The 11,730-nt window shown below is 40.6% G+C and overlaps 1 protein-coding gene across 1 annotated transcript in view; it reads right to left on the bottom strand.

Moving 5' to 3' along the window:
• LOC115210912 (kielin/chordin-like protein) overlaps positions 1–8,068 on the bottom strand; it is a 48,598-nt gene extending 40,530 nt beyond the window's left edge. The window contains exon 1 of the mRNA XM_036502189.1: positions 7,950–8,068. Coding sequence (XP_036358082.1) covers positions 7,950–8,007 — 58 coding nt within the window. The 5' untranslated portion in view covers positions 8,008–8,068. The remainder of the gene's footprint in view (positions 1–7,949) is intronic.
• Between the last annotated feature and the right edge of the window lie 3,662 nt (positions 8,069–11,730).

Raw genomic sequence — 11,730 nt, 5'->3', positions numbered from 1 at the left:
CACAATTCTACCACCAAAAGCAGTAGCAATGCCAGTGATATCTCGCAAGGCTTTATCAATTGTATGAAGAACAAATGAAGGAATCATAGAAGCTTCATCCAAGATGATCAAATCCAGGTTGATATATTGCAAACGCTGACCTCCATGAGTGGAACTGGCAACTTGAACAAGCTATGGATAGATTTTCCACCTAACAGTAGTGTAAAAGAAATGCCTGTTCAAGCACCACAGCACACGTTTCAGTTGTTCCTTTGCAAATAAGAAATTATGGTATTAATTATGGTGTATCTACATAGAAAAAATGCATGATGCATGGTCCTGGCGGAACAGATAATCTTTCCTACCCTTGCATGGAAGGATTATCTGCTCTGCAAGGACCATGTATCATGCATTTTTTCACTAAATCATGCAAGACTGGATCATCATTGGCATCAGGAATTTCAGATGTCACGATTCTATCTATGTCATCGCTGTTTCTGAGTTTGTCCTCGTTTTTCAACACTACCAACATGTGACAGTGAGGAAGACCTCTCTTCTGAAACTCAATGACATGGACATGAGCCACTGGCACTACAAAAATGTGTCTATCCTTTATGTCCCTCATAAGTTCTGCAAGGTGTGACTTGTACACTCGGGCAACTAAATCTGGCCTATTTTCAGGTGTTTCATTTTGCTGTAGATTATCAACTATCTCAGGGCTCTTCAGGCTGCAAGTGTAAATGATGAACAAGTCTGGTTTAGCACACTTTGAAACAATTGACATGGAATCCTGAAAATATTGGTGCATATTCTTTGGACTGCCTGTGAATGGGGAAGGTAGTATCACTGACATCCCTGGTTCAATATTCTCATCTGCTCCTGTGTTCAACTAGTCCATCAATCCATTGTACCTTTCCACTAGCAACTGGGTCTGAATGTTCCTAAGCTATTGCAACCTTCAACTTTGACCTATGCCTCCTCAACATGGTTTTGAAATAGCTGTAGTATTCTTGCATTGTCAGACGCTTACGCACACGTGTTCGGCGTTCCGCGACATGTTGCATCTCAAAATGCCATCCAAATTCCCATGGGGAAACAGAATTAGGTAGCTCATAGGGTCGAAGTGGCATGACGTGTAAGATATTTTTTCAGGAGGAGCATCTCTGGAATGCACAATAATGTCTCTATTTTCAGGAGGGGCACCAATTTTTCCCCAGCAAACATTGTTGCTATTTCATTGCTGATAGGGAAATTGTAGCGTCTAATATCGGATCCTCTCCTGAAACGTAACTCAAGTCTCCGTATTGGCACATTGTCTCTTCTGGCTCTCTCCTCTCCTTAATTAACTGCATGCATGTTCTTGTACAATTCTGCATAAGGATTAATTTGGTGGATAACATCACTAATTTTTCTCATAGTAATAGGGGAACACTCTGAATTTTGAGGTGCATCCATCCTGTGCTGCAGAGCTTCATCCGCATCAGTGATGTATAACTGGCTATATTGCGGTTGATTATTAGCAGGATGCAGGTTTGTCATTGTGTGGTTAGTTTGGCCCTGAATGCGGAAGCAATACGGACCCCTTCCTAGAAGTGCTGCTAGTTTGACTCCAATGGTGAAGGTACAATTTTAAGTCTCCGGATATGGTTGCAATACAGGCACGTTCAGTTTTCCATTGTGGCAACAACTGTTATTTTCATTTCTAAACTTTATTGCACCACAGGATTCACATATAATGTTCATTTCTCCTCTGTTAAATTGTTCAGCACTGGCCTGTCTGCTCACACGCTGTCGCTACATCGGATGCTTCCTTAAATTGTCAATTTCACCAGCATTCATATTTTGAACTCTTTCTCGATATCTTCCCCTTTGGTTTTGATGATAAATAACCCTGTCATGTTGATTCATGTTCTCAACTTTTTGCTGAAATAAGTTTCTCTGCTGCTCTCAACACTGTGCACGATGCTTTTCATTCGTATTTTTCTTTCCTTTGCTGAGATAAGTGTCTGTGTTTCTCATGGTACTGTGTATGCTGTTTCTCATTCATCTTCTCGATTTTTACATTCTTCTTTAGATCTCTTTTGAGTCTTACTTGTGTTATCCTGGCTTCTTCAAATGCTTTCACTCCTCTCCCCATCTTTGTTTGCCATCCGAAGCAAGAGTTTCGATCCGAAGCAAGGGTTTCGATCCGAAGCAAGGGTTTCTATATCTTCTGGAACCATTCCCAGTAACTTCATAGTAGTCCTTATGCCGTCCTTAAACCTTTTTTATGGGTTTACACCGATAGCGTTTCCATTCTGCAATCTCACCATAAAATAGCTTTTTCGGGATGCGTTCATCTGCTTTTCGAACAATATGGCTACATTTTCTCAATTGGTTCCGCAAAATCATAGCTTTAATTGAGGTGATGCCTGCAGATGCAAGGACATCTATGTTTGGAGTAAAGAACTCCATTTAATTTTTAAAATGCGATGAAGGTAATTTAAAAGGCATTTCATAACAAATCCAAGTTTCACAGGAATACAACTCAGATGATAAGACAAATAATTTGTAAAAAGTCAGTTTTGTATTCTTATTTATATGTCGCTGGTATAAACACGTGACAGCAAGCCACCAAATTCTTTTGCTGCCCTTTGAATTCGCAGTTATATTTCTGTATCTAGATTTCCATCATGTTGAAGAGAGCTTCCATGGTGGACGAACAAATCGCCAACCTCAAGTAACTTTCATTTAACAAAACTTTTAGTGGGGTTACAAACAGCACCACCTGCAGGTTGATTCATTACAACCGTATTTTTTTTTCAAGTTGATGGTCAAGCCAAAATCATCACAAGCCGAGTCAAATGCGGATACAAGAGATTGCAGACCTGTTTTGAATTTCAGTCTGGTAAGATTAAAAACATTCCCTGTTGTCAACACAACAGCAAAGTATATTGCAAAGAGAGTGGGTACATCAGGGTCTCCTTGCTTTACTCCATTTTCCACAGCAAAAGAAGATTCAGAGACCCTACCACCGAAATTATATATATATATAATATATATATATATATATATATATATATATATATATATATATATATATATATATATAATTTTAATCCAAACGGGAAAACAAAAAAACAACAACACGTGGAACAATTACAGTATTATTATTAATAGGCGCTCAGGAAATATGGAAGCAGGAAGGTATGACGTTTCGAGCGGAGCTCTTCGTCGGAAACATAAAGAAGGAAGAGAGAGGAAAGAAAGATCCCAAAGTGGGCAACAAGAGATGGAGAAAAAAAAACGACTGGTGTTTACGAAGTACACATGGTGAAAGGCGGAAGTTTACGATAACAAGAGCAAAGTAGGTTTTTAAAGCCAAAAGAGTGGAGACAGGGTTGGTAACGCAACAGATGTGTGTGTATGTGTGAGTGTGTGCGTGTGCGTGTGTGTATGTGTGTGTGAGGCGAGATAAAAAACAAAAAATATATGTATATGTTAGTGTATGCGTCTGTGTGTAGGCGTGTGAGGTAGGGCGAACAGTAGTAGGCAGCAGACAGTGGTCAGTAGTAAGAAAATGAAGGAAGGAGGAAGGGAGGGAGGGGAAGGGGTGGGGGCGTATGTAACGTGCCAGCGTGTGTTGAGTAGTAGTGTGTGTGTGTGTCCAGTGTCGTGGTTGTATTAATGGCGAGTAGATTTGAAGGGTGTGTAAGAGTAATGTATATATTAAGCAATGTGTGTGTGTGAGTGGGTGTATGTATGTGTGCGCGTGTGTGTAACAAAAAAGGGGGGGTTATAAGGAAAAAGGACTCCAGCTGAGGGGAAGATGGAAGAGTGGTCCCGCGGAGACGGGCGTGGGAAAACCCAAGGACAAGCGACGGCCCCAGGAACGAGCGGGAGGTCCAGCCGGGTCCACGAGCGAGGTGCATGCATGCGCGTATGCGTACGTGAACCGGCGCAAGCGCGCGTGTGCGCACGCCTGCGAGTGTGAGCGTAAGTATGTATGTGTGTGGATGTGTGAGTGTGTCTGTGTGTATGTCTGGGTGTCAGTGTGTCCGATGAATGTAGGTGAGTATGTGTGTATATATGTGTGTGCATAGATGTATGTCCGTGTGTGTGTGTGTGTATGTGTATGAGTGTGTATGTATGTACGTGTGGGTGTGTGGAAGAGTGTGTATGTGCATGTGTGTGCGCGTACATACAGGTGTGTGAGTGAGTGTGTGTGTGTATGTATGTGTGAGTGTGTATGTATGTGTGTGTAGGATGCATGTATGTGTATGGGTGTATGTATGTATGTGTGTATGTATGTATGTGTACGTGCGTGTGTGTGTATGCATGTATGCGTGTAGGTGTGCGCGTGTGCATGCATGCATGCATGTGCGTATGTGTGTGTGTGTGCATGTGTATGGGTATATATGTATGTGCGTATATGTGTGTATATGTGCGTACATGTGTGTGTATGCATGTGTGTGTATGTAGGTGTGTAGGCGTGTGTGTATAGGTGTATGTATGTAAGTATGTATGGGTGTGTCCGTGTATGTGTGTGTATGTATGTGTGTGTATGTATGTGTGTGTATGTAGGTGTGTGGGCGTGTGTGTATAGGTGTATGTATGTATGTCTGGGTGTGTCCGTGCATGTTTGTGTGTGTGTATGCATGTGTATGTAGGTGTGTGTGTACGTGTGTAATGTATGTGTGTATGCGTGTGTGTGCGTGTGTATGCGTGCGTGTGTGTATGTAGGTGCGTATGTATGTGTGTGGGAGTGTAGGTGTGTGTGTGCGTGTGCGTGTTTATGTTGGTGTGTGTGTATGTATGTGTGTGTGTGTGTATGTGTGTGTGTATGTATGTGTGTGCGCGTGCAGGCGAGTGTGTGTGTAAGTATGTGTGTGTGTATGTTTGTGTGAGTGTGTATGTGTGTACGTCTGTGTGTATGTATGTGCGTATAGGAGTATGTAGGTATGTGTGTGTGTATGTGTATGGGTGTATGTATGTATGTGTGTGTGTGTGTGCATGTGTATAAGTATATGTGTGTGTGCGTATGTGTGTGTATGTGTATGTGTGTGTGTTTATGTATGTGTGTATGTATGTGTGTAGGCGTGTGTGTGTAGATGTATGTATGTATGGGTGTGTGTCTGTGTGTGTTTGTGTGTGTGTGTAGGTAGGTGTGTGTGTAGGTAGGTGTGTGTGTCTGAGTGAGGGTATGGCTGTGTAGGTGTGTGTGTGTATGAATGTAAGTGTGTGTGTGTACAAGTGTAATGTATGTATGTAGGTGTGTGTGTGTGTATGTGTACGTGTGCGTGTGTATGTGTGTGTGTGTATGCGTGTGAGTGTAAGTGTATGGGTGTATGTCTGTGTGTGTGTATGTCTGAAGTAGGTATATATTGCTTTACTACCCACAAGGGGCTAAACACAGAGGGGACAAACAAGGACAGACAAAGGGATTAAGCCGATTACATCGATCCCAGTGTGTAACTGGTACTTAATTTATCGACCCCGAAAGGATGAAAGGCAAAGTGGACCTCGGCGGAATTTGAACTCAGAACGTAACGGCAGACGAAATATCGTTAAGCATTTCGCCCGGCGTGCTAACGTTTCTGCCAGCTCGCCGCCTAAAAGTAGGTATGTGTGTGTATGTATGTATGTGTGTGTGTGTGCGGGTATGTGTGTGTGTGTATGTGTGTGTGTAAGTAGGTGTGCGTGTATGTATGTGGGTAGGGATGCATGCGAGTGTGTGGGTATGTGTGCATACATACGCACGCGCACACCCGAAGCAAGCCCACACACACGAAGCGCGCTCACGCACACAACACACAAGCAATACAACGCAAGCCCATGGGGCCGACCAAGCCCCCAGCGCGCGCCAAGGCGCGCGAGCGCAAAGGGCCTCGAACGACCCGCTACGCGGGAACCGAGGATCCATCAGCCAAAACCGGAAAGCAGGAAAGAGGGGGGCTGCCTGGATGCAAAAAGGTGTATGTGTGTGTGCATTCAGTGTAAGGGTGTGCATGTGTGGGTATGTATGTATGTGTGTGCCTACATGTATGTGTGCATGTGTGTGTGTGTGAAGTATGTACGTGCGGTGTGTGTGTGTGAGTGTGTGTGTATGTATGTGCGTATGTATGTGTGTATGTATGTGTGTATGTATGTCTGTGTGTGTGTGTGTAAGTATGTATGTGTGTGTGTATGTATGTATGTGTGTGTATGTGCATGTTGGTTTGTATGTTAGTGTGTGCATGTATGTCTATAAGTGTGTGTGATTAAATGTGTGAATGTATGTACGTAGGTGAATGTATGTACGTAGATGTGTCTACGTATGTGTGTGTGTGAACAGGCGTGTGGGAGGTAGGTAGGTGTGTGTGTGTGGGTGGTGTATCCGGGAAACAAAAAAAAGAAGAAGAAGAGGACCTCAAGAGGAGGGGGCTGTGTTAAGTCCGTGTGGGGTAGTAGTTTGTAGGGTGAAGATGTAGCGTTGCTCTAAGTGGAGCCTGGAAAGTGGGCGACCATTGTGGGGGGCGAGACCAAACACTGAGATGTCATCTAGGGAATGGCCGGCCGAGCGGAAGTGGCTTGCGACGGGAGAAAAAGAGTGTAGGCGAACGTCCCTCAAATGTTCTGTGAATCGGTCGGACAACCGGCGTCCCGTCTGTCCTACGTACAGCATCCCGCATAGGTTGCATTTAATGCAGTAAATAAGGCCAGACGAGGTGCACGTAAAAGAGTGCCTAATGCGTACAGTATGCTGGTTGGAGCCGGTGACAGCGGTGGTGTTGGTGATGAAGGGGCAAGTGTTGCAGCGGGATCTAGAGCAAGGGAATGATCCGTGTGGGGCTGAGGGGGAAGGAGAGAGGGTGCTGTGGACCAGGAGGTCACGCAGATTGCGGGCTCGTTTGAAGGAGGACAGGGGTGGGTTAGGGAAAATGGGGCGGGTGGTGGGATCAAGCTGGAGGCGACGGAAGGCACGTAGTATCTTGCGACGAAGGGGTAGGGTAGAGGTGTGGAAAAGGAGGTGCGGTTGTGGGGTGGGCGGGGGGAAGGAGACAGGGCGGTGGTGCGGTCGATGCGACGGGCGCGGGTGAGGGCATCAGAGAGGAGTATGAGTGGGTAACCTCGGAGTCTGAACATGCGGGCCAGATATTGAGATTGGGTCTCGAAATCCTGGTCGCGGCTGCACAAACGTCGGAGGCGGAGGAACTGGGAGTAGGGGATGGCTCGTTTGGTGTGGAAGGGGTGGGAGGAAGAGAAGTTGAGATAGAGGTGGGAATCCGTAGGTTTAAAGAAGGCGGTGGTGGTGAGAGAGTTGGAGGGGTGATCGATGCGGAGAGAGATGTCAAGGAAGTTGACAGAGGTGTTGGAGATGGTGGAGGTGAATTGAAGAGAGGGGTGAAAGTTGGAAAGGAAAGAGATGAATTGGCAGAGAAGTTCACGGGAAAGGGAGGTGGCATATATATATATATATATATATATAGAGAGGAGAGAGAGAGAGAGAGAGAGAGAGAGAAATTGAATAGATAGATAAGTTTCTTTATTGGCCACACAGGGCTGCACACAGATGGGACAAGTTACAAGGTAGAGCTTTTCTTTTGGGGGATGAAAAAAACAAAAAACAAAAGAAAAAAAAGGGGCGGCGTAGGTTTTCGATCAAGAGGGATCGTAAAAGGGAAGAAAAGAACAAAAATAAATAAATAAATAAATAAATAAAATAAAAAATAAGAAGAATAAAAAGAAAAAAAGGAAAAGGAACAAAAGAAAAGAGAAATGAAAAAAGAAGAAAAAAGGGGAAAAAAGGGGAAGAGGAAAAAAAGAACGATCAATATGGATCGTGTATCACAGTGTTATGATATATGGTGTAAAGGGAGATAGATAGATAGATAGATTTCGTCTTGTTTATTTTAAGTAAATGGTATTAACTATTAATACAACCGTTGATAAATTTAACAAAATAACTAACTACCAGAAATGAACAAAGTAGAGCAGTATAATTTATTAACAGTCGTAGCTGTTCACACATGAAAGAGCTATTACCACTAGTAACAACTGGTACAGCATGACGACCAGTTTCTTTCAGCTTCTTTGTGTTTGGTGACAGTTGTTTTCCGAAACAAGGACAAGTTTGACAAATGTCTCAGAACTCTTTTTTATAATACTTAATATACGTGATCAGTTGAACGAAGAACAGAAAAACTACAAATAACTTAACTGAATTATTTATAACAATTCCATATTTAAAAATAACTTATCTGTCCACCACCCAAGGTAATCTATTTAAAAATGGGTGGATCTTTTCCCTTGTTATGTTTTACAAATTCATTCAATAATAAATAATGATAAACTCACGTGTTACTTAATGTGTTCATAATCTCTCAATCGGTTATAATTAATTACTGAAGTATACAATACACTTCTTGATACCGGGAAATGCAAATAACTCTCTTCCAGTTTTCATACAACTCCTGAGAACATTTTTTCCGAACACTCTCAGACATTTCTTATACTGCATACATGATTTGTAACAAATATACTGGTTTCAATCTCTATACTATCCCCAGTCAGTTTGTAGATACTCTTTTTTATTTATTGTTTTTTTTTGTTTTTTTTATAATCCTATTTAGACTTCGTGACTACCCAGAAACAGATTCACAAATTATTCCAATATATTTGCTGCCAGTTTAGAATTCCTTCCTTTCTCAATGATTACATTTTTTTTCTATGAACACACTGAGCATAGGATCATAACTAACATTTTCTAACATTTCCTCAGTACCTAACATGTATTCAACATACCTAACATATCTTCAATATCCATTAGATGTCTATGCTGAAGAACAGTATCTCCGAAATTGTTCATCATTTACTTCTTTGTCTTCCTTTACATTAGTGATGGTCTTTTGTATATCTTATCATTAATATAATATTGATATACTTCTATATATTCGACATAGTTTGTTTCTGATATCTCTACATAATCACTATTTACTGTTTACAATAGCTATGTATTGTGAATATCTGAAGATGCAGTTAGGGTGTTAAACGTAACAGTATTGGCCTGTTGTAAACCTTGAACAAGATGAAGGTCATTTTGTATATTCTCTTGTGTCTTCGTCTCTCTTTTCATTTGCCATGCCTACAAAAGTTGGCGATCGTGCACATCCATGCATTCATGTCCCACACACAATTTAGCATGTCATTCAGCCACACATTTTAATGCCATTTGGTAAGGATATCAGTTATCTACTCTCTGTTTTTCCTAGACTCTTCCATCGTTTAGTTCTTCGACAGTAATCTAATGCCTAAGTAATTTTAGTTTCCATTATCCCTACTGAAGTCAGCCATTTTCCCCTTATGTTATTAAGACATCGTATATGCATACGTTTGTGTGTGTGTGTGTACATATAGAGCATCGTCGGACTAAATTTGACGATTTTTCAATGTGTCTTTATCTTCAGGAACAACTGAAAATATTGGCGATCAGTGATTGGCAATGGAAAGCCTAATGATTAAAGTTTTCGTTGAGAAAAAGTTAGCTGACATGGAGGACAGTACATACCAGGAATATATATGTGTGAGTGTATGTGTGTTCCTGAAATTTTTTTCTACATTTTCTACGGATTGCTTCAAGCTCACTTTCTTCATCACATCAATCATTGGATCTTACATTTATAGATTTAGTTAAGCTTTACACAAAAAAAATCAACGGAGAACCAGATTGTGTGGGTGAAAGATTTATTTAATACAGTTCTATATTTAAGAGATGAGGAATTATGTACAATATTTAAATCATTTACATATGACGGATATTTGTCCTCATCTTGTTTGTTGTTAACACAACTTTTCGGCTGATATACATTGCAGCCTTCATCAGGTGTATTGGGGAAATTTCGAACCTGGGATAGTGATTAACAGCGCGGGCTACAAAGCCCAAGTTTCTGAGTTCGATTCCAAGCAGTGACCTGAATAATAATAATAATAATAATAATAATAATAATAATAATAATAATAATAATAATAATAATAATAATATAACATCGAAAAATACTTTAAGAATGAAAACCCAGGTTTCTGAGTTCGATTCCAAGCAGTGACCTAAATAATAATAATAATAATAATAATAATAATAATAATAATAATAATAATAATAATAATATAACATCGAAAAATACTTTAAGAATGAAAACCCAGGTTCGAAATTCCCCCAAGACACCTGATGAAGGCTGGAGGGTATATCAACCGAAACGCTGTGTTAACAACAAACAAGATGAGGACAAATATCTGTCAACTGTAAATAATTTAAATAAGATTTATTTAGTTAGATTTATTAAAACACATGAGAGTGAGAGTCGTCGGTAAACTCGTGCTTCAGAGAAGCCCCGCCTAACAGGAAGTCAACTTCACTGCAGACCAGCTCACAAGCTAGCCACAGCGAAGTTCCTTTCTACCGTTTGTCTGTCATAAGTCCTTGGGCAATGCCCTACATTTATATATATATATATATATATGTATATATATATATATATATATATATATATATATATACATATAGGCGTGTGTATATGTGCGTATGTACATACATACATGCATACATACATACATACATACATACATACATACATACATACATACATACATACATACATACATACATACATGCATACTGGCTATAGTTGCTTATGAGTGGCTATAGCCACTCATAATAAAAAGGGATACTGGTGGAATGTACTAGTGAAACCTCAATACGATGTAAGTACAACAGATCTGATATGATGTTTTGGGACAGAGAAGAGTAACTGTGCACGGTTGTGGAAATTAGCTGCCCAGCGGATGTTAACATAAAGCTGAAGATCAGTGAAAACGAACTATTGAGAAATCTGAAGTTATTCTATCCAGATTACAAGTTCAGGTTTATACCTGTAATTATTGGGGCTCTGGGATATGTAACACTGCCTAAATACCAATCTTGAGAAATTAGGCTTCTGAAAACCAGAAAGGACAAAGCTAATTCTAAGACTAATTCGAAGACTTTGCCTTTCACCCTTTAGGGGTCGATTAAATAATTACCAGTTACACACAGGGGGTCGATGTAATCGACTTAAAAGCAACTCAGGACAAATGTCCTTCAGAAGATCATCATGGTTTTCTGATCTCTCGTTTTAAAATTCTAAGAATCCATCTGGTCAGCCGCTTGCATTTCATTGCCGTCTTAGCAACATGCACAAGGAATGATGCATCATTAATCATGTAACTGTCCATGTCTCGCACTGACTGTGTCTCTCCAGTGTATTTGATTGAAATTGTATTTAGTTTTGCATGCTTGAACTTTCCAGCATTAACCTGCATGCAATTTTTGTTAGCCCACATGTATATTTCAGGACTACCTCCCTTTGCAGTTTTTAATTCAGAAACTCTTTTTGGCATTGATATGCTTTGTGATTGTCTCTTGTGGAATTTCTACTCACCTTTCATGCAACAATCGAAACAATTCATCTTTAGATTTAGGTTTCTGTCGAGTCTTTCGTATAGCTCTATCTAGTATGCTCTAAAGATTTTCAATTGGGTTCATATCAGGAGATTGGCTCGGCCAAGGAAGCTTTTTGATCCCATTTTCAGTCAGCCATTGTTGATTCCTTTTCCCTGTGTGACATGGAGCCCCATTTTCCATGAATTAAAACTCATTTTTTGTTATATTATCGTGTGAATACATCGGAAGTAGTTCTTGCTTAAGTATTTCGATGTATTTGTCAGAGTTTATAGTTCCAACACATTCGATCATCTCAG

This window comes from Octopus sinensis, linkage group LG4 (assembly GCF_006345805.1).
Source record: "Octopus sinensis linkage group LG4, ASM634580v1, whole genome shotgun sequence".
NCBI classification, from domain to species: domain Eukaryota; kingdom Metazoa; phylum Mollusca; class Cephalopoda; order Octopoda; family Octopodidae; genus Octopus; species Octopus sinensis.
Note: the sequence above shows the minus strand (reverse complement) of the source record. Positions and strands in the feature narration are given on the sequence as shown.